The sequence below is a fragment of the Dermacentor variabilis genome, chromosome 1 (genome assembly GCF_050947875.1).
Source record: "Dermacentor variabilis isolate Ectoservices chromosome 1, ASM5094787v1, whole genome shotgun sequence".
NCBI lineage: Eukaryota > Metazoa > Arthropoda > Arachnida > Ixodida > Ixodidae > Dermacentor > Dermacentor variabilis.
In genome coordinates this window covers 141293916-141318111 of record NC_134568.1, presented here as the reverse complement: position 1 = coordinate 141318111, position 24196 = coordinate 141293916, and the positions used below count along the sequence as shown (strand labels likewise).

Sequence of the window (24196 nt, the reverse complement as noted above, 5' to 3'; positions counted from 1 at the left end):
AAAGGCGGTAGTTGCGGGGCCGACGTTATCAAACAACGAAAAAGGGTCAGAGGCGCAGCAAGCTGATATTCCGAGCACGCCCGAACTGAATAAACTTGAGTCTGTAACGTTAGAGGCGCCAGATACTGGAGAGGAAATGCCCGACACGGGAAAGTTAGAAGAGCTATCTACTGATTTGCTCATCGCGCCTACGTCAGACGGACTTGATAGGTTGCTAAAAGTCAGCCGGTCGGCTTTGATAGCCGAGCAAAAAAAGGATGGCAGCCTGGAAAACGTGCGCTGCAATGTCAAAGAAGGTATCGCCAGGAAAACTGCGCGTTTTGTGGAAAGAGGTGGAGTCCTGTACCGGAAGTATCTAGACCGCAGAGGAGTGGAGTTCGATCAGCTGGTCGTGCCTCAATGCTATCGTCAGGATCTGTTGCGCTTGTCACACGGGGGTTCGTGGTCCGGACACCTAGGAGTTAAGAAAACTAAGGACCGTCTCTTGCAAGAGTACTATTGGCCAGGGTGTTTTCGGGACGCAGACCATTTCGTGAGGACATGTGACACTTGTCAGCGGGTGGGCAAACCAGGGGACAAATCGAGGGCGCCGTTGAAATTGGTACCTATCATTACGGAGCCTTTTAGACGGCTCGTTATTGATACTGTGGGACCTCTGCCGGTAACAGCCACGGGGTACAGACACATTTTGACTGTGATCTGCCCAGCGACAAAGTTCCCTGAAGCAGTGCCGCTTAAAGAACTCAGCTCAGTTGAGATAGTTAATGCACTACTGTCCATATTTGCGCGAGTTGGTTTCCCTGCGGAAATCCAATCAGATCAGGGCACAGTGTTTACTAGCGCTTTGACGACAACTTTTCTCGAAAGGTGTGGGGTAAAGCTGTTACACAGCTCAGTGTACCACCCACAGTCGAATTCCGTTGAGAAGCTCCACTCCGTCATGAAGCGCGTGTTGAGAGCGTTGTGTTTTGAACATCGAACTGACTGGGAGCTGTGTCTGCCTGGGGTGATGTTTGCTTTAAGGACCGCGCCGCATGCGGCTACGGGGTTTTCGCCAGCTGAACTGGTGTACGGTCGCTCGCTTCGGTCTCCGCTTCGCATGCTTCGAGAATCATGGGAAGGCAGGGGCGACGACCCAGTCGTGGTGGAGTACGTGCTTAAGCTCCTCGAACGCTTAAGAAGGGCACAGGAGTTGTCAGGTGAAGCAATGACAAAGGCCCAGCAGAGGGCCAAGGTTTATTATGATCGGACAGCCAGGGCCCGTCGTTTTGAGGTTGGCGATGAGGTCATGATATTGCGCACATCGCTAAACAACAAACTAGACGTGCAGTGGGAGGGCCCAGCACGAATTGTTCAGAAACTGTCGGACGTTAACTACGTGGTAAGTCTGCCAGGAAAGCGGAAAGCACAGCAAGTTTACCACTGTAATCTGCTCAAACCTTATAGACAAAGGGAAGCAGTGGTGTGCATGATGGTAAACGTTCCTGAAGAGCTTCCGGTCGAGCTTCCGGGACTAGGCTCAGTGACGAACAGGGAAGACACCGGTCAAGTCATTAGTGACCTTATCAGTAAAACACCGCTGTCGCCCGAGCAGAAAACCGAACTACACCAGCTATTACAAGAGTTTCAAGGTCTGTTCTCTGAGAGGCCTGGTAGGACTTCTGTACTTACTCATGATATAGAACTTACCTCCCCAGAGCCAGTACGATCCAAGGCGTATCGGGTGTCACCCCGCCAGAGCGATATTATGAAGGCTGAGGTAAAGAAAATGCTACAGCTCGGTGTTATTGAGGCAGGTGAGAGTGGTTATACCTCCCCTTTGATTTTAGTTGAGGTACCGGGCAAGGAACCTCGTCCTTGCGTCGACTACCGCAGGCTTAATTCCGTCACTAAGGATCAAATTTATCCGATCCCTAACATCGAGGAGCGCCTTGAGAAAGTTAGTAGCGCTCAGTTTATTTCCACCCTAGATCTTGTCAGGGGTTATTGGCAGGTTCCACTTACAGAAGAGGCTAGTAGGTATGCGGCGTTCATTTCACCAATGGGAACATTCCGTCCTAAAGTGTTGAGTTTTGGTTTGAAGAACGCGCCATACTGTTTTTCAAGCCTCATGGATAAAGTGTTGCGGGGACAGCAAGAATTCGCTTTACCGTATCTAGACGACGTAGCGATATTCTCCGCATCCTGGTCTGAGCATATGACACACTTGCGGGCAGTGCTAACCCGCCTGCGCGAAGCAGGCTTGACAGTCAAGGCTCCTAAGTGCCAGTTAGCACAGGCCGAGGTTGTCTACCTCGGTCACGTGATTGGTCAGGGTCGTCGCCGCCCCTCAGAGATAAAAGTGGCCGCTGTGCGAGACTTTCCGCAACCGCGCACAAAGACCGATATTCGGTCGTTCTTAGGTGTCGCCGGCTACTATCAGAGGTACATCCCTAGGTACTCTGATATCGCGGCTCCCCTGACGGATGCTCTAAGAAAGACAGAGCCTCAAACAGTCGTCTGGGACGAGACAAAGGAAAGAGCTTTTAGCGCCCTAAAGAGTGCCCTAACAAGCCAGCCTGTGCTACGATCGCCAGACTATACAAAAGGGTTCATTGTTCAGTGCGATGCTAGTGAGCGAGGCATGGGCGTTGTACTGTGCCAACGGGAAAATGGAGAAGTAGAACACCCCGTCCTGTATGCTAGTCGTAAGCTGTCCAGTCGTGAGCAGGCGTATAGCGCCACCGAGAAAGAGTGTGCGTGTCTCGTGTGGGCCGTTCAGAAATTGTCATGCTATCTAGCCGGCTCGAGGTTTATCATTGAGACGGATCACTGCCCTCTCCAATGGCTGCAGACCATCTCTCCCAAAAATGGCCGCCTCCTGCGCTGGAGCCTCGCTTTACAACAATATTCCTTTGAGGTGCGTTACAAAAAGGGGAGTCTCAACGGTAACGCCGATGGCTTAAGTCGAAGCCCCTAACGTAGGAATCAGCCTCAAAATTGTTTGTTACTGATGTTTTTCTTCCTGAGGCAGGATTTTTTTTAACATATTGCTTTTGTTTAGTGTTTCAAAGTGATGATATGCTTTCTAGTGCAATTTTTCAATTTGTGGACGCGTTCTGAGTGATGCTAGACTACTGTAAGGAACTAGGCAGTGGTATAAAAAGGGGAAAGAGCCTGGCAGGGCTTAGTGAGGGTTGTGCCGTGCTTGCTGACTGAGCGGTTGAGTTTCAGCGTAGTTCTAACGCTTGCCGGGAACGAGAACAAAAATGTGAACTCTCCCGAAGTCACTTTGCAGTGTCCCGTGCGAACCTGAACGAGAGAACGAGGCCTTCTCTGTGCGCTGCGCTCAAGAAACGTCGAGGGACGCCCGACTTCGGTTATGTGCATCATCGAGCGACATCCCTCCGGACAGCGGATGCAGTCCCCTGTCCATCGGGATCTCCTTCCCCCGGCGGGGCGGTCTGTTGCGATTCGCCTGCGACACGTGGTTTTGCCGGCGCGACTGCGGCGGGGCGGCAGACAATTTTGGCCCGATCGTCGTCGCCGCAACGCTCATCGCCAGGTGTTTCCAGGCGCGACTGCGGCGATGCGACCGCATAGGGATCATCCTCGCATTCCAGTCATTGTGCCCGAAACAGGCGATGCCAAAGCAGGGATCATCCTCTCATTCCAGTCATTGTGCCCGAAACAGGCGATGCCAAAGCAGGGATCATCCTCTCATTACAGTCATTGTGCCCGACCGGCAGCGCTACAACAGGGTGCTACGAGATCGTGCTCGACATGGTGCTACGGCATCGCTACAACAGGGTGCTACGAGATCGTGCTCGACATGGTGCTACGGCAGCGCTACGACAGTGTGCGTCACCATTAGCCCATTGTACATTCACGTGCTCGTCTTTTGAGGGGTTCCTTCTTGCCCTCAACTGCGAGAGTATAAAAACAGCTGCCCCCGGACGCCAAAAGGAGGGGCTCCGATTTCTTCTGTTGAGTAAAGGGCTCTCCCGTCTCTCTACTTCGGTCAACCTGACCGCCAACTCTTTGCGATGTTAAAATAAACAAGTTGTTTTGTTGTTACCAGTCGACTCATGCTTTGCCGGGACCTTCGGATGCTTCCAGTTGTACCCCAGGCCGCCAGGCCAACGCTACCCTTGGGGCTTGCGACCCAGGTACAACCACGGGCGTCAGCGCCGAGTTCCCAACAACCGATCGTACCAGCGGTGCGATCCCAAACACGGCCCTATCATTTGCTGTTGGCGGAGCCGTCAGTAGACAATGCGCCGTCGTGAAGTGTTCCGTCACTCGCAGGGGCACAATTTTATTGGCAGTGTTCGTGTAAAGCGAAGCAGTGTTGTGCAGAGTTGTTTATATTGCGTTTCTCGACGTGGTATGAAGTGAAGCTGGGGGGCTGTATCTGGGCGGAGCTTACGCGCCGCTCGATCTTTCGGATGCACGCACCGTGCGCCCGGAATCGTCCTATGCCGCATGCCGGAGCATGCGGCGCCGCACGTCGGATTAGACGCCGAATCGTACCGTGTGTCTCCTGCATTACGATTTACAGCGCTAATCCAGCGATGCTTCAGTACCGCGTCGGCAGGAAACCGATACAACAGGTACACGTTGCAGCCGCAGTCCTCTTGCAGAACATTGTGCGTGCTGCACGGCACTTTTCTTGCTGCATTGCGCTTCTTCTGGTTGTTCGAACAACCGTACAGAGCGCAGTGTTGCCCGGACGTTCGCATAGCCTGTGCGGATAAGCTTAATATCGCGAAAACGTCGTGCAGTCAATGCGGGAACTGCGCGCGTGACAGTCCAGCAAGAGAGGGCAACTATGAGACGCTAGCTACTCTCGCTACCGGGGGCCTGATAACCGTTTCCGACTCTCTGGTTCGAGGCTTCCGGTGCAAAGGTCTATATAGCAGGCAAAGCGATGTGTGAAATTAGTTTAGAATAATTTTCGAAGTTGGAAATATTCGAGTTAAGATCACCGCAAAGATTTTATATAGGAACATATACATTAGTTGTATATTGTGGGTAGAGAGTGAAATAGTGGGATTGAAGATTAATATGCAGAAGACAAAGATAATGACAAATAGCCGGGCAAAGGAACAAGAGTTCAGGATCGCCAGTCGGCCTCTAGAGTCTGTGAAGGCGTACGCTTACCTAGGTCAATTAATCACAGGGCACCCTGATCATGAGAAGGAAATTCACAGAATAAAAATGGGTTGGATCGCATACGGCAGAAACTGCCAGCTCCTGACTGCAAGCTTAGCATTATCATTGAAAGGGAAGGTGTACAATCAGTGCATTTTACCAGTGCTGACATACGGGGCAGAGACTTGGAGACTGACAAAGAAGCTTGAGACCAAGTTGAGGACCGCGCACAGAGCGATGGAACGAAGATTGCTAGGCATAACGTTAAGACACAGAAAGAGAGCCTTTTGCATCAGAGAGAAAAAGGGTATAGACAATATTCTAATTGACATCAAGAGAAAAAAAAATGGAGCTGGCAGGTCATGTAATGCGCAGGTTAGATAACCGTTGGACCATTAGGGTTACAGAACGGGTACCAAGCGAAGAGAGGGGCAATAAAGCACGACAGAAGAATATATAGGTGGAGCGATGAAATCAGGAAATTCGCGGGCGCTAGTTGGAATGGGTTGGCACAGGACAGTGGTAATTGGAGATCGCAGGGGGAGGCCTTCGTCCTACAGTGGACAGAAAACAGGCGGCGGCGGCGGGTATTACTGCTGCTGCTGCTGATGATGATGATACATTGGTTATTCATTCTTAATGTCACCCGGGAATGCCCAGTGACCGACGCTTACCTTGTGCAGTAGGTGTCGTAGATTCTATCTTCTTCGCTGTGTCATCATCCTCGGACGTGGCGGCAGGGACGCTCAACGGTTCGGTGCGGGGAACACATGTGGGAAAATCATCGCTCCACCTACCATTGGCGAGGCAGCGAATTAAAGATTTTCCTTGTAGACGGTACCCTTCTTGACAGTATAACTCGTAGGATCCACTGCTTACTTCCCTCTTCTCTAGATGTTGCACTGTCGGTATCAGAGGGCATACAGTAACACCTGATTGACGGGAAAAACAAGAAATAAAGATTATTGTTACCTAATGCATATTAGATTACTGCGGTTTTTCGCCCATCAAGCGAAGTATGACTAACTTCCAGAAAGGGGCCAACTCTTATTGCCCGCTATCTGGAAATGATGTTATCGTTGCGCTTTAAAAGGTTTGATTCAAGGAAAATGGCCAACCTCGAGGTATCCTAAAGCCTTAGTCACACGGTTTGAACAAATAATAAAAACTACGTCTCTTTTCATGCATTTCAAGAACTGCTTTTAGTAACGTAACCAGCCGACGCTGTACAACTCGATAGTCTTCTAAAGGTGTGTGCAATGCTTTCATTAACCACGGTGCAGATAATGACACACAGCGACTTTTGTTATCTTAGTTCTGCCGCCTCTCACAGGCGCTCTACACGCGCGAAGTCAGAGCGTGGCGCTGACATTTTGTGTCCCCTGCACATAGCAACGCCAAACTACCCAACGCAGCAGTAGCTGTCAAAGACAGAGCTCTTGCTGGGTCCGAAAGTGAACCCAACCGCGGTGATCATCGTTGCTTGGTTAAGATGCTTAGTAATTTTTCATAGAGCTGTCGACGTGCATAAATTCGTTTGCTACACTCTAACATGCATTTAGACAGTTTACTTTCTGTGTGTATTTGTTAGTACCAACTCATCTATTTTAACGTGCTTGGGATGAACCAGAAGCTCGTGCAGTAGCACTGCATAGGCCAAACACGGAGTCTCTAATTCGTGTAACATAGAAACTCGCACCACGACAAAACATGAACGCCGCACACATTGGCTCCGCCACAATTACTCTTCAGTTTTCTCCTCTCTTTATCTGAAAATCGGTTAGGTCTAGTGCGAAGGTGTAGATCCAACATCCGCCATACTTTGTCCAGTCAAGTACGACCATGTTGTCTCTAATTTGCACATTAAGTTCTTGTGCCGATCCGCCCCATGATACGACGGGGCCGGACGAGGTGGGCTTCGTTGCAGAAGGTTACCAGTGCGAAGTCAGGTATAGATGAAAAAATGGCTGTGGCTTAGCTAAGGTTAAGCCCAGGATGCGAAGCATACTAGCCTTTATTTTAACGCGACAGCGTTAAGGAGCTCGTGTCGCAGAAAAGCCGGTGTAGTTGGCGTCGGCTCAGGCGTGGGGCGCTTGCTCAGGCGCACATTTCGTTGTCGCGCCGAACGCTGCGTTGCTCGACGCTCACCGCGTCCGATGCGGGGCGCGTAGTCGCTGCGCCGTAGCAAAGCCACCTAGAAGCAGTCTCTGTAGCACGCCGCAACCTTCGCTTCTTATTCCAACGAGCAGCTCTTTCTCCAGGAGGCATCTCCCCTCGTGAGTGTCTAGCAGAGGCAAGCGCAGCTGCTTATATACCGCCGCGACGCCGCGAGCGACGGCGCGAGTTGGAGCCCCGTTTCTCCTCTGTCGTGACGTCACGGTGTCACGTGGTATTGAAGGCGACACCGCCGCGCCTGAGGAGCTGGGTTGAGCCCTAGTAATATGCTTCGCATAAAAACGGGAAATAAATATATTTACATATAGAAGATTGCGATTTTAGGGTTCTTCTTAGAATGGACCTGAAATGTATTAGGTAGCGTCCTGTGGCGGCTCCAGTGACCATCACAGTCCTTATGGGAGGGTCTCCTAGTCCTTTGTAATTCTGGGTCGTGCCTAAAAACATGCATGATGTGCAATCAATGATGTGCAACATGCAATCAATGTGTTTTGGCTAGCATGTTATTGGTGGCACGGATTTCCGTTATGCTGTCTTGCTATCTTCTTTACCTGGGACGTTTCCGGCTTGAGAGCATATACGTTGCCTACAATACTACAAGATATGGGTGTCTTGCGGCTGTTCTCTTCATGGCTGCACGTATTTACCTGTATTTCGTCTTGCTCCTTCTTTATCTGGGACGCTTCGCACTTGAGTGCAATTACCTTGCCGAAAACGCTGCAGGAGAATAGGTGTCTTGTGGGTGATATCTGGACGGCTGCAGGCATTTCCGTTATGCAGTCTTGCTGCCTTCTTTATCTGGGACGCTTTGCACTTTAATGTAATTACCTTGCCTAAAATGATGCGGAAGAATGAGTTTCCTAAGGCTGGTTTCTGGATGGACGCAGATATTTCCGGTATGCTGACTTGTTCCCTTTTTTTACCTGGGACTTTTCACACTTGAGTGCAATTACCTTTCCTAAAAACTGCGGGATAATGACTGTTAACTATGATGAGTCAGCGCTGTGTGTATCCTGTGTGCTTCGCGCTGTAGTCACAGTCTTGATTGCCAAAAAATTTCTGCTATGCTGTCTTGCTCCCGTATTCATCTGGGAAGTTTGGGACTTCAGTGCAATTGCCTTGCCTAAAATGATGCGGGACGATGGGTTTCTCGTGGCTGGTCCCTTGCTTGCCGCAGGCATTTCCTTTATACTGCGTGGCTCCATTATTTTTCTGGGACACTTCCCACTTGAATGCAATTAGCTTAAAAATTATGGGGTTTTACGTGCCAAAACCACTTTCTCATTATGAGGCACGCCGTACTAGAGGACTCCGGAAATTTTGACCACCTAGGGTTCTTTAACGTGCACCTAAATCTAAGTACACGGGTGTTTTCGCATTTCGCCTCCATCTAAATGCGCCCGCCGTGGCCGGGATTCGATCCCGCGACCTCGTGCTCAGCAGTCCAACAACATAGCCACTGAACAACCACGACGGGTGCAATTAGCTTACCAAAAACGCTACAGGACAATACCTTGGGGCAGGTCTCTCGATGGCCTCAGGGATATACGGTATGTTGTCGCGTGGCATTCATGTCAGCGGGGTAGACTAAGAAACAAGTCACTTGAAATGGGCCCCTTCTCAAAACTCCTGATTGTAAAATTTTATGCCTCCAATGTTCCTTTCCTATTGGGAATCATACGATTTCGTTCCATATATATATATGTTGCTTTATAATTTTTCTATATTAATACCCTTTGTACAATTTCCTCTTTTTCGCTATCTCTTTTACCCTCTTGTTTACCCAGCCATCCTTAACCACTAGATTATTAGGCAATCCATCGCAGATGGTCAGTCGCATAGCATCAGCAAACCTGAATCAATGATTGCGCTGCCGACCTCTGGGCTCTTTCAGATTATCTAGAAAACCGTCATACAACCTAACAAACGTTTATCTAAGAAATAAGATTGTTCTTCGCTTCTCACTTCATATTCGTTGGATTACAGCGAAGAAATTTAGGGCTGCGATTCTACTTCGCCAGAGTACAGCGTTGCCCGCTAAAACAAAGTTGGCTTGTAACTTTACTTTCATAGATCACAAAATGGTATTAAGAAATGATATTTAAGGTAGCATCATCAATTCTCAAATTGATTTTTCGATTCAATTTAAACACGAAGACTATTGGCGAATTACCGAATCCTGCACCATTAAGCAGTTAGTGCAGAAGCGATTGGCTGGGGGCGTCTGGCTGTAGACGCCTGGTTGAACGGGAAAGCAAGCAAGAAAAATTATTGTCACAGGCCCCACATTAGGGTTCTTCGCTTTTTTTTTTGACACAGCAACCCAAGTCTATGACTTCCAAAATTTACGCCATCCCACATTGGGTTGTGTCCATGGTCGCGTCAAAGCTCCTACGTACGTGAAGCCTATGCACCCTACTGAATGCCTCTGGTGAAACAGAAGTCGCCATGTGCTATGCAAAACAGTTATCGCAGCGGCATCCTCTGGAAAGACGATGCTCTACGAATTTAATGAACTTGTAACATGTAAGATAACATCATTTAAGAAACCGACGACTGCTTTCGTGTTAAATAGCGGTTCCTGCCCAAGAAACATTGCCAGGTGAAGAGGGTTGTAATACCGGCATGCCAGAGGAAAATATTTTGCTTTCAGCTTCGGCCTCCCGACACTCCACGAGGACATGAAGCACGGTCAGCCTCTCACCACATCTACCACAGGTTGGAGGTTCATTTCCAGTGAGTAGAAAATGATGGGTCCCAAATGTGTGTCCTATTCTGGGACGACAGAATAGGACATCTGTTCGCCGTGATTTTGTTGCGGAGGGCCAAGAACTTAACTGTGGCTTTATCACATGCAATTTGTTATTTATTTGTGCGTCCCACATGCGTTGCCAGTGTTGTCGCAGTTTATTTCTTAAGAAAGGCTTCAGATCTGTGACAGGGACAGCAGCCGTAGAAAAAGTGGTTTGTGGTGTGAGTGATGTGGCCATTTTGTCAGCTAGTAAATTACCCTCGATGCGTCTATGGCCAGGTACCCAACATATTATTACATGTCTATATGATGAATAAATGCTGCATGAGAGTGAGTAAAGTTCAATGAAAACCGGATTTGTAAACTTTTGTAAAGAGTTGAGCGCTTTTACAAGGCTTACCCAGTACTATTAATAGCACTGTCAAGTTTTAATTTATTTATATGTTTTACTGCAGACAGTACAGCATAGGAGTGAAGATACTCGTTAAGGGGTTCAATACATAAGATTTAGAATAAGAGGGACCAACAGCAGCATAACATACACCAAAACGGGATTTTGACGCATCTGTGTAGAATTCGGAAGAGCAGTACTTCGATTGAAGTTCACGGAAATGCATATCAATTTCGAGGTCAGGAGCGTGCTTTGGGACCTCCACAAAGGATACATCACAGTCTATCACCTGTCACTCCCAGGGCGGTACTAGCTTAGCTGGGGGCATTAAGCGATGTTCGTGAATTGGGACATCCATTTCTTCGCTAAGCTCTCTTGCACGCAGTGACAAAGGAAGTCTCATAGAGGGTCTATTATGAAAAAGTGTTTCACATGTCAAGTCGTTAACGGTTGTGAAATACGGATGTTCTTTATTAGAACGCACTTTGAGAAAATAGGTGAAGCTGATGTATGTTCGCTGAAGATGGAGTGGCCACTCATCTGACTCTACATATAGACTTTCGACAGGGCTTGTTCTAAACGCGCCAGTGGCTAGACGGATACCCAGATAATGAACAGGGTCTAACATCTTAAGTGCGCTCGGTGCGGCAGAGTGATATACTACGGCACCATAATCTAACCGTGATCGAACTAGGCTCCTGTAAATATTTTTAAACACTGTCTGTCGCTACCCCACGTTGTGTGGGATAGGATTTTAAGTAAGGTCATTGTTCTAAGACATTTTTCTTTAACATATTTTATGTGAGGAATGAAAGTAAGCCCAGAGTCAAGTATAACACCAAGAAATTTGTGCTCTTTGTTTACAGGAACTTGTCCGCCCAGTTCTACGCAAGGATCAGGGACCAGGCCTCTCTTTCTTGTGCAGAGAACACAATAACTTTTGTGGGGGTTGACTTTAAATCCATTTTGGTCTGCCCATTTGGACACCTTGTTTAAGCCCTGCTGTACTTGTCTTTCGCATACTGTGAGGTTGCAGGATTTGAAGCCTATTTGTATATCGTCTATGTATAAGGAATAAAAAATGGCCAGTGGTAGTGAAGCACGTAGTGTGTTCATCTTAACGATAAAGAGAGCGCAGCTGAGCACGCCTCCCTGAGGTACACCAGTTTCCTGTGTAAAAGGACGTGACAGTGCATTGCCGACTTTTACACGGAAGGTACGATTGGACAAATAGCTCTCAATTTTTTTGAACATATTTCCACAGATGCCCATTCCCGACAAGTCTCGCAAGATCCCGTAACCCCATGTTGTATCATATGTCTTCTCCATATCGAGGAACATCGAGAGGAAATACTGTTTGTGTACAAAGGCATCGCGGATGTATCCTTCAACGCGCATAAGATGATCGGTTGTCGACCGCCCTTGTGAGAAGCCACACTGATAGGGATCGAGCATATTGTCGAGTTCAAGGAAGTGTATGAGTCCGCGATTAATCATTTTTTCAAAAAGCTTACACAGACAATTTGCAAGAGCTATCTGACGATAACTTGCTGCCAAGGAAGAGTCTTTTCCCTGCTTCAGGACAGGAACCACAATCGCTTCTTTCCATGTAGATGGGAGGTATCCCGCAGCCCAAATAGTGTTAAAAAGTGTGAGTAGTGTATCTTGTGTGTCAGTATATAAGTTTCTGATCATGTCATACATGACTGTCAGGTCCCGGTGCAGTGCTTATGCATGTGTTAAAGGCAGCTCTCAACTCGGCAGTACTGAAAGGCCGGTTATATGGTTAATTCTGTCTGGATTTTCATATTATTGGCTTACATTCTTCTATTTGTTTATATTTGAGAAAGGATTTAGAATAATGGGTTGAGCTCGACACGCTCTCAAAGCGCTCCCCAAGTGAGTCTGCCTGATTTTGCAGGGTATCGCCTTGTGTGTTTACAAAGGGAGTGAATATGCTTGTCGCCCTTTTATCCTATTAGCCCTGTTCCAGACTTAGGCCTCATCTGTGTACGAGTTGATGCCCGATAAAAACTTTTGCCAACTGTCTCTTCTGGCCTGTCGGCGCGTTCTCCTGCCCTGAGACTTTACTTTCTTAAAGTTAACAAAATTTCCCGCAGTGGGAGAGGCGCGTAGCAACCCCCACACTTTGCTGTTTTTTACGAGCGATCCTACATTCGTCGTCCCACCACGGGACACGCCGTTTGCACACCAAGCCATTTACTTCTGATATGCATTTAGATGCGACATCTATTATGAAGGCTGTAAAAACTCCACTGCAGCATCAATTCCTAACGAAGACATGTCAGCCCATGAGATATTAGTAAAAGTTCGAAATTTCTCCCAATCAGCTGTCCAACCTTCCACCTAGGAGCTTGTGGTGGATATTCGTTTTCTTTAGGTGATCTTAGCAGTATGGGGAAGTAGTCGCTCCCGTAAGGATTGTTGGTAACTTCCCATTCGAATTCAGGCAGTATAGACGGGGAAACTAGGCTAAGATCAATTGAAGAAAAGGTCATCTTTGCAAGACAGTAATATGTGGGTGCCTTGTTATTCAGCAGACACGCACCGGAAGAAAAAAGGAACTGTTCAACGAGACGACCTCGCGCATCGATACGAGAGTCCCCCCACAGGCCGCTGTGTGCATTGAAATCGCCAAGAACAACACAAGGTTCTGGCAGTTTATCTATAAAGGACTGAAATTCATGTTTGTTTAATTGGTAATGCGGGGGTATGTAAAGTGAGCAAATGGTGATGAGTTTGTTTAGGAGAACAGCACGACCCGCCACTGCTTCAAGGGGCGCTTGTAGTTGCAAAAGTTGGCACGCTATGCCTTTATGAATAACAATGGCAACACCGTCCGATGATGCGACAGCATCATCGCCATCTCTGCTAAACGTAACATAGTGTAGGAGGAAATTTGTGTGTTTCGATTTTAAGTGTGTTTCCTGTAAACACAGCACTTTTGGATTGTGTTTGTGGATGAGTTCTTGCACATCATCGAGGTTTCTAAGAAGACCTCTGACGTTCCATTGAATTATTTGTGTATCCACATTGGAAGTAAATAGGTGCTGCGTGTACAGAAACAGAAGTATTAATTACACAGATTTCAGAGATTAGATTACAGAGCTCTTTCGAGGCCCTGTAACCGGGGTTTTGCCTTTTCTGAAGCGTTCGAGGGAGCCTCGCGGCTCCTTAGGCTCTTGGCGTGCCGTGAGGATAGGTGTAGTGTCCATTGGCTCTTGTGAGGCACCGGACACGCGCTCTTGCCAACGAGAAGTTTTCCGAGAGAGTCCTGCCTCGGAAGGCAAGACCCGTGCGCCCACCAGCCCGAAGGTCGACGGGGCTCCCTGAGGGACTTGGCTGCGCCGGCTGTTGCCAGCACTGGAAGGGGCCGGGGAGGTTGGGGCAGCCTTAGCTGTGCATGCCTTTGGGGTCGATGGTCCCCTCTGCTGGGTTGGCGGAGCAACGCTAGCTGCAAGCGCCGCGGGGGCAGATGGCGTAACTGCCGACTCACAGCTTGTGGGTCGGACAGCTGCCGGAAGTCTTTGTGTCGCTGTGCCCTGGCGCGTCATATCGGCAAAAGAGTTCTTGGGCACGTAGGATACCCGCATGCGTGCCTCCTTGAAACTTATATTTTCCTTTATTTTGGTCGTTAATATTTCTTTTTTTTTTCCAGGATGGGCACGACCGCGACTACGCGGCGTGCTCCCCATCACAGTTCACACAGTGGATAGTTTTCACACGATTCAGCGGAGTGGTCATGAGCACTGCATTTTGCACAAGTTTGGCGGCCGCGGCAGTTCCATGAGCTGTGGCCAAATTGCTGGCATTTAAAACATCTCAGAGGGTTTGGGACATATGGTCTGACCCGGATCTTCACATATCCTGTCTCAATACTCTCAGGGAGCAAACTTGAACCAAAGGTAAGAATTAGATGTTTTGCTTTAATCTCTTTCCATCGCGCCTTAGCAGAATCCTCTTAACATTGATTACGTTTTCATCGTTCCAGCCTTAAAATAGTTCAACGTCCGTAAGCTCCATCAGATCATCATCTGAAACTACACTACGAGTGGTGTTCATCGTGCGGTGCGGGGTCACTGTCACTGGGACATCTCCAAATCATACAAGGTTAGGCAGTTTCTCGTGTTGCTTTTTGTCGCGGAGTTCCAAAAGGAGATCACCGCTAGCCATCTTGGATGCTTTATAACCTGGTGCAAGTGCCTGAGTTAGGGTTTTCGAAACAACAAAAGGTGAGATTGTTCGTGCTTCTTTTTCTTGTTTTTCAGAATGGATGACATGAAATCGCGGGAAAGTTTCTTTTTGGCGTCCAAAAAATTCAAAGATTTCTTCGGTGCGCCCTCTCTTCAGGGAGCGATCAGGTAGTGGAGGGAAAGAACTAGCCATAAGTGAGAGTGTATATTTCGGCAGTAGCGCCAGCCACCCACCATGGAGCCCAACAGGGGGACGCTGCAGGGCCTGTAAAACCAGGGCCTACAAACGCCAGCTGTACGCTACCACTATAACCAAATATGAAATAACCCAGGTAGTCTACTCACACAAGGTTAACCCTTGCTGCCAGGAAGATCGGAAGCAATAAAGATTTGTGAAGGAGACAGCAAAGATGGAAAGTGAGAGAAAGACGAAGGTTGGAGGGAGAAAGAAACAGGAAAAGCCAACTAGCGATTTCCCTCGGGTGGGTCAGTTCGGGGTTACCGTCTACGTGAAGCCGAGGCTAAAGAGGTGTGTTGCCTCCGCCGAGGGGCCGTAAAGGTCCAAGCACCCGGCATCGGCTCAACCCCAGGATCCCCTTTTCCCCGGACGCGGCTAAGCCATGCACGGTTAAACGCGGGCTCGGGTCCAACCCTCGTGTGCTCGGGTACGTGGTGTCTTAACACATTAGACGCCTCCTGATGCCGAAGCCCCTGCGGGGAAGATAACATGGAAGTATTGGCATAGCGTTCACCTTTCCATGCCAAACTGAAACAATCGGTACGGTAGAGGATATTACCATGCCGGAGTGGAACGGCAGTTGGGAAGAAATTAACTATTTACCGACAGCCGAACAACCTTATTGAGCTCCATCGTGCACCGCCTCGAGAACCTCCATCAAAAACTTCTTGACAAGGATATTATGCGTTCTTGAAACGCACTTGTAAGCGCTTGCTTAACGAAATCAAACCTTCTTCACGGTGGCGAGAATGGAACCACGACATAGGACATGGAAAATGTGTCGGTGACGATAGATTTTTATCGCCATCCCCTTCGAAACGGGGCGGTGACCATGTAGTCCCCTAACCTGCTTGATGTAATCAGGTTTTTTCATCTATCACAGCCTAGCATTCTGATAATCTCTTCTTGATCTTTTTTTTCGTTAAAACCTCTACATCTATATATTAGAGTTAGCTGTGCCTATAAAGACTCCGGTTCTGTCGCTCGTTTCCCACTATCTTTTCCCACCAATACTCTAAATGTTTCATACTTATGGCGACGAATGACCAGTTAATACTTGCATCCGCTGTGAATCCCAACGTTTCTGGAAGGTGGACGTTTCCTACAAGTCTTGCTAGGAGAATATCTTGCCATTCCGTTGAGACATGCTGAGCCCTTTACAGACTTTTTCTGCAGCATACACATGCCTCATCTTCGTGCGAATATTTGTATTGGTATACTTTTGTCATCAGGCAGCCAGCTCGGGCCTCATATAGCAACGCACAGCCCTTTGTGTTATTGTACAGGGTTTTCTTTCGGATTTCTTTCTTGCCATATTCGAAAAAACCAATGGTCTTGTTTGTTTCCACCCTTTGTATGCAATTAAGCGTCCCTGTTTCTGTTACGTTTCTTATGACTTCTAGTTGCGCATATAGAATTGTAATTATCCCTTACATGATTACCAGCTTTCTCAACCGCTTCCTTCATTGCGTGTCTACGCTTTTGAGGTAGAGTTATTCTTGCAATTTAGCCGCTCATTGCTTTTCATCTATATTCTTGAGGCTTTCTTGGAAACTAATTTTGCTGTGCGCTTCTCTGACTCTATAAGGAGCCCAAACCCTGTCACGCTGCACTGCCTCATTTGTGGTCTTACGTGGGCCCCCAGTGCGAACCGGCCTACCGACCTGCCGACCTTTGGTTAATTTTAATCCCGAAAAGATCTCTAATTTTAAGCACAGAATTGCATATCCGAATGTTAGCGTGGCCATCATCACTTCTTTCCAAGTTCGTCGCACCAGATCATCTACTGCAGCCACAAGGTACTCTACATTTATTTATTGCTCCATTCTACTTGTTTTTCGTCCTCAAATTATCTTGGCGGGTGTATGAATAAGACTTTCTTTCACTTATGTATAACGGAGTTAGTTATATCACTTGACGTGAAAGTAGGATGAACCTTATCTATAACTTACCTATAGAGGATAATACCTTTGTATAAACATAGTGCAGAGAGATTTCAATAGCTCAGAATAGACATTTACGGATAGCATTTCTGGATACTCAGCTTACGACAAGGAGACAAGGAATTGCTATGGGATATTCCGACGGACGAGCACATAGATGGCGATTTCGTGGAGTTTGTTGAGAGCAATAGATATGGGCAAGCAAGTAGAAATCGTAGCGGAAGGCCACAAAGGCAAGGAAATTGTGGAAATTCACCAAGGGCATAAACAAGAATGCCCTCTGCATCCACTGTATCACGCTTTATGTTAGAGCGAAAAAAACACGATTGAAAACTGTGAATTTGGTTTGTATTTATCTTACATCCGTAGTGCGCACAAGGTGCAACAGAGTGCCCCTGGGCTGATATATGCGGACGACATGGTGGTACTAGCGGACGATGCAAAGGTTTTAGACTTGCGAATACGTGTGACAATGAAGCGACATATCTTGAACTTTAGCATAAGGAAATTGGGAATTATTATAGTTAATGATGATATGAGCAGTCACGTGGTATAATTTCAACAGCAAGTCATACCCTTAGTCAAGTGATATAACTACCTCGGTTATACATAAGCGAAAGAAAGTCTTATTCATACACCCGCCAAGATAATTTCAGGACTAAAAACAAGTAGAATGGAGCAATAAATAAATGTAGAGTACCTTGTGGCTGCAGTATATGATCTGGTGCGACGAACTTGGAAAGAAGTGATGATGGCCACGCTAACATTCGGATATGCAATTCTGTGCTTAAAATTAGAGATCTTTTCGGGATTAAAATTAACCAAAGGTCGGCAGGTCGGTAGGCCGGTTCGCACTGGGGGCCCACGGTAAGACCACAAATGAGGCAGTGCAGCGTGACAGGGTTTGGGCTCCTTATAAAGTCAGAGAAGCGCACAGCAAAATTAGTTTCCAAGAAAGCCTCAAGAATATAGATGAAAAGCAATGAGCGGCTAAATTGCAAGAATAACTCTACCTCAAAAGCGTAGACACGCAATGAAGGAAGCGGTTGAGAAAGCTGAAAACCTTGTAAGGGATAATGACAATTGTTTATGCGCAACTAGAAGTCATAAAAAATGTAAGAGAAACAGGGACGCTTAATTGTATACAAAGGGTGGAAACAGACAAGACCATTGGTTTTTTCGAATATGGCGAAAAAGAAATCCGAAAGAAAACCCTGTACAATAACACAAAGGGCTGTGCTTTGCTATATGAGGCTCGAGCTGGCTGCCTGATGACAAAAAGTATACCAATACAAATATTCGCACGAAGATGAGGCATGTGTATGCTGCAGCAAAAGTCTGTAAAGGGCTCAGCATGTCTCAACGGAATGGCAAGATATTCTCCTAGCAAGACTTGTAGGAAACGTCCACCTTCCAGAAACGTTGGGATTCACAGCGGATGCAAGTATTAACTGGTCATCCGTCGCCATAATTATGAAACATTTAGAGTATTGGTGGGAAAAGAAAATGGGGAAATGAGTGACAGAACCGGAGTCTTTATAGGCACAGCCAATTCTAATATCTAGATGTAGAGGTTTTAACGAAAAAAAAAAGATCAAGAAGAGATTATCAGAATGCTAGGCTGTGATAGATGAAGAAAACCTGATTACATCAAGCAGGTTAGGGGACTACATGGTCACCGCCCCGTTTCAAAGGGGATGGCGATAAAAATCGCCAATATCGTCACTGGCACATTTTCCATGTCCTATGTCGTGGTTTCATTCTCGCCTCCGTGAAGAAGGTTTGATTTCGTCAAGCAAGCGCTTATTCATTCACGTAGAAGTGCGTTTCAAGAATGCATAATATCCTCGTCAAGAAATTTTTGATGGAGGTTCTCGAGACGGTGCACGATGGAGCTCAATAAGGCTGTTCGGCTGTCGGTAAATAGTTAATTTCTAACTCCGGCATGGTAATATGCTCTACCGTACTGAGTGTTTCAGTTTGCCGTGGAAAGGTGAACGCTATGCCAATACTTCCATGTTAACTTAAAGCGTTAACTTGTGAACTTGTACATTGTGTACTGTGTAGAGAGTGTAAGAGAAAGATTGAATATTAATTTGCAGAAGACAAAGATAATGATAAATATCAGGGTAAAGGAACAAGAGTTCAGGATCGCCAGTCGTCTTCTAGAGTCTGTGAAGTAGTACGTTTACCTAGGTCAATTAATCACAGCGAACCCTGATCATGAGAAGGAAATTCACAGAAGAATAAGAATGGGTTGGATCGCATATGGCAGACACTGCCAGCTCCTGACTGCAAGCTTACCATTATCATTGAAAAGGAAGGTTTACAATCAGTGCATTTTAGCAGTGCTGACATATGGGGCAGAGACATCGAGAGTGACAAAGAAGCTTGTAAACAAGTTAAGGACCGCGCAAAGAGCGATGGAACCAAGATTGGTAGCCATAACTTTAAGAGACAGAAAGAGAGCGGTTTCGATCAGAGAGCAAACCGGTATAGACGATATTCTAATTATTTATTTATTTTATTTATTTATTTATAAATACTGCGATCTGAAATCAGATCATAGCAGGGTGGGTATACATAGAAATATACAAGCATGTAAACACATACAAATCCATCACATATGCAGGCATTTTCAGACATTGGTGAAGAATACATAACATACAAGAAAAAAAACACACTAGCAGATAACACACACAAATTCATAACATTTGCAAGCATTTTTCAAACATTGATAAGGAATTCTGGGTAACAGTATGAGAATTAAGATTATTCCAGTCTGTTATTGTCCTAGGAAAAAAGGAATATTTGAAACAGTTATTCCGTGCGTTGATGGGGGTTATCGATAAAGCATGCCTTCGTCTCGTGTTATAACCTGATGAGTAAGTAAAGAACTTGGAAGTGTTAACCTTATAATGGCCGTTTACAAGTTGAAAGAGGAACTTTAATCGACAGATACGGTTGCGCACAGTCACCGGAGGTAATCCACTGCGCCTTACGAGCTCACCAACAGACGCGCGGCCGTATGAACTAAAAACAAACCTAACTACCTTATGCTGTACACGTTCCAGTTTTTTAATATTGGTTAAAGTGAATGGGTCCCAAATAATTACGGCATACTCCAACAACGGACGAATGTAGGAATTGTACGCCAGTAAACGAACACCAGACGTAGATGATTTCAGTGAGCGCCTCAAGAAAAACAGTTTACGAAAAGAATTCGCAACAACAGTATCTATGTGCTTCGTCCAGGAAAGCTCATTGGTTATCCATAGGCCCAAATATTTGTACTCTCTTACCTCTGATAGAGATACGTTGTCAACATTATATGCAAATTGAAGAGGTTCTTTCTTATGTGTGATTCTCATAAAAACATTTTTTCAAAATTAATAGACATTTGCCATTGTTCGCACCAAGCAGTGACCTTTGCCAGGTCATTATTTAGACGCACCTGATCATCAACAGAAGATATCTTTTCATACAAAATACAGTCATCTGCGTAAAGTTTCACGGAAACTGAAAGTTCTGCGACTATGTCATTTATAAATAACAGAAATAAAAGTGGTCCTAAAACTGATCCCTGGGGGACTCCAGACGCAGAGTGGGTAATTGACATCAAGAGAAAAAAATGGAGCTGGCAGGTGATGTAATGCGCAGGTTAGATAGCCGTTGGACCTTAAGGGTTACAGAATGGGTACCAAAACAAGGGAAGCGCAATCGAGGACGACAGTAGACTAGGTGGAGCGATGAAATTAGGAAATTCGCGGGCGCTAGTTGGAATCGGTTGGCGCTGGACAGGGGTAATTGGGGATCGCAGGGAGAGGCCTTCGTCCTGCAGTGGACCTAAAACAGGCTGATGATGATGATGATGATGATGATGATGATGATACATTGGTTATTCACTCTTAATGTCACCCGAGCATGCCCAGTGACTGACGCTTACCTTGTGCAGCAGGTGTCGTAGATTCTATCTTCTTCGCTGTGTCATCATCCTCGGACGTGGCGGCAGGGACGCTCAACGGTTCGGTGCGGGGTACACATGTGGGAAAATCATCGCTCCACCTACCATTGGCGAGGCAGCGAATTAAAGATTTTCCTTGTAGACGGTACCCTTCTTGACAATATAACTCGTAGGATCCACTCCTTACTTCCCTCTTCTCTAGATGTTGCACTGTCGGTATCAGAGGGCATACAGTAACACCTGATTGACGGGAAAAACAAGAAATAAAGATTATTGTCACCTAATGCATATTAGATTAGTGCGGTTTTTCGCCCATCAAGCGAAGTATGACTAACTTCCAGAAAGGGGCCAACTCTTATTGCCCGCTATATGGAAATGATGTTATCGTTGCGCTTTAAAAGGTTTGATTCAAGGAAAATGGCCAACCTCGAGGTATCCTGAAGCCTTAGTCACAAGGTTTCAACAAATAATAAATACTACGTCTCTTTTCATGCATTTCAAGAACTGCTTTTAGTAACGTAACCAGCCGACGCTGTGCAACTCGATAGTCTTCTAAAGGTGTGTGCAATGCTTTCGTTAACCACGGTGCAGATAATGACACACAGCGACTTTTGTTATCTTAGTTCTGCCGCCTCTCACAGGCGCTCTACACGCGCGAAGTCAGAGCGTGGCGCTGACATTTTGTGCCCCCTGCACATAGCAACGCGAAACTACCCAACGCAGCAGTAGCTGTCAAAGACAGAGCTCTTGCTGGGTCCGAAAGTGAACCCAACCGCGGTGATCATCGTTGCTTGGTTAAGAGGCTTTGTAATTTTTCATAGTGCTGTCGACGTGCATAAATTCGTTTGCTATACTCTAACATGCATTTAGACAGTTTGCTTTCTGTGTGCATTTGTTAGTACCAACTCATCTATTTTAACGTGCTTGGGACGAACCAGAAGCTCGTGCAGTAGCACTGCATAGGCCAAACACGGAGTCTCTAATTCGTGTAACATAGAAACTCGCACCACGACAAAACATGAACGCCGTACACATTGGCTCCGCCATAATTACTCTTCAGTTTTCTCCTCTCTTTATCTGAAAATCGGTTAGGTCTAGTGTGAAGGTGTAGATCCAACATCCGCCATACCTGTCCAGTCAAGTACGACCATGTTGTCTCTAATTTGCACATTAAGTTCTTGTGCCGATCCGCCCCATGATACGACGGGGCTGGACGAGGTGGGCTTCGTAGCAGAAGGTTACGAGTGCGAAGTCGGGTATAGATGAAAAAACGGGAAATAAATATATTTACATATAGAAGATTGCGATTTTAGTGTTCTTCTTAGAATGGACCTGAAATGTATTAGGTAGCGTCCTGTGGCGGCTCCAGTAACCATCACAGTCCTTATGGGAGGGTCTCCTAGTCCTTTGTAATTCTGGGTCGTGCCTAAAAACATGCATGATGTGCAATCAATGATGTGCAACATGCAATCAATGTGTTTTGGCTGGCATGTTATTGGTGGCACGGATTGCCGTTATGCTATCTTGCTATCTTTACCTGGGACGTTTCCGGCTTGAGAGCAATTACGTTGCCTACAATACTGTAAGATATCCGTGTTTTGCGGCTAGTCTCTTCATGGCTGCACGTATTTTCCTGTACGTCGTCTTGCTCCTTCTTTATCTGGGACGCTAATTACCTTGCCGAAAAAGCTGCAGGAGAATAGGTGTCTTGTGGGTGATATCTGGACGGCTGCAGGCACTTCCGTTATGCAGTCTTGCTGCCTTCTTTATCTGGGACGCTTTGCACTTGAACGTAATTACCTTGCCTAAAATGATGCGGAAGAATGAGTTTCCTAAGGCTGGTTTCTGGATGGACGCAGATATTCCCGGTATGCTGACTTGTTCCCTTTTTTACCTGGGACTTTTCACACTTGAGTGCAATTACCTTTCCTAAAAGACTGCGGGATAATGACTGTTAAGTATGATGAGTCAGCGCTGTGTGTATCCTGTGTGCTTCCCGCTGTACTCACAGTCTTGATTGCCAAAAAATTTCTGCTATGCTGTCTTGCTCCCGTATTCATCTGGGAAGTTTGGGACTTCAGTGCAATTGCCTTGCCTAAAATGATGCGGGACGATGGGTTTCTCGTGGCTGGTCCCTTGCTTGCCGCAGGCATTTCCTTTATACTGCGTGGCTCCATTATTTTTCTGGGACACTTCCCACTTGAATGCAATTAGCTTAAAAATTATGGGGTTTTACGTGCCAAAACCACTTTCTCATTATGAGGCACGCCGTACTAGAGGACTCCGGAAATTTTGACCACCTAGGGTTCTTTAAAGTACACCTAAATCTAAGTGCACGGGTGTTTTCGCATTTCGCCCCCATCGAAATGCGGCCGCCGTGGCCGGGATTTGATCCCGCGACCTCGTGCTCAGTAGTCCAAGAACATAGCCACTGAGCAACCACGGCGGGTGCAATTAGCTTACCAAAAACGCTGCAGGACAATACCTTGGGGCAGGTCTCTCGATGGCCTCAGGGATATACGGTATGTTGTAGCGTGGCATTCATGTCAGCGGGGTAGACTAAGAAACAAGTCACTTGAAATGGGCCCCTTCTCAAAACTCCTGATTGTAAAATTTTATACCTCTAAAGTTCCTTTCCTATTGGGAATCATACGCTTTCGTTCCAGATATATAAATATATATATGTTGCTTTATAATTTTTCTATATTAATACCCTTTGTACAATGTCCTCTTTTTCGCTATCTCTTTTACCCTCTTGTTTACCCAGCCATCCTTAACAACCAGATTCTTAGGCAATCCATCGCAGATGGTCAGTCGCATAGCATCAGCAAACCTAAATCAATGATTGCGCTGCCGACCTCTGGGATCTTTCAGATTATCTAGAAAACCGTCATGCAACCTAACAAACGTTTATCTAAGAAATAAGATTGTTCTTCGCTTCTCACTTCATATTCGTTGGATTACAGCGAAGAAATTTAGGGCTGTGATTCTACTTCGCCAGAGTACTGCGTTGCCCGCTAAAACAAAGTTGGCTTGTAACTTTACTTTCATAGATCACAAAATGGTATTAAGAAATGATATTTAAGATAGCATCATCAATTCTCAAATTGATTTTTCGATTCAATTTAAACGTGAAGACTATTGGAGAATTACCGAATCCTGCACCATTAAGCAGTTAGTGCAGAAGCGATTGGGTGGGGGCGTCTGGCTGTAGACGCCTGGTTGAACGGGAAAGCAAGCAAGAAAAATTATTGTCACAGGCCCCACATTAGGGTTCTTCGCTTTTTTTTTTGACACAGCCACCCAAGTCTATGACTTCCAAAATTTACGCCATCCCACTGTGGGTTGTCTCCATCGTCGCGTCAAAGCTCCTACGTACGTGAAGC

General features: G+C 46.4%; 1 protein-coding gene across 4 annotated transcripts in view; it reads right to left on the bottom strand.

The window, feature by feature from the left end:
* LOC142585534 (sushi, von Willebrand factor type A, EGF and pentraxin domain-containing protein 1-like) overlaps window positions 1-24196 on the bottom strand; it is a 246408-nt gene that overhangs the window by 49500 nt on the left and 172712 nt on the right. For 3 of the 4 annotated variants that reach the window (XM_075696377.1, XM_075696351.1, XM_075696359.1), the window contains 2 exons: window positions 20793-21050; window positions 5808-6065 (listed from right to left, as the gene is read on the bottom strand). In XM_075696377.1, coding sequence (XP_075552492.1) covers window positions 5808-6065; window positions 20793-21050 — 516 coding nt within the window. The remainder of the gene's footprint in view (window positions 1-5807; window positions 6066-20792; window positions 21051-24196) is intronic. The other variant, XM_075696369.1, reaches the window with a different exon arrangement.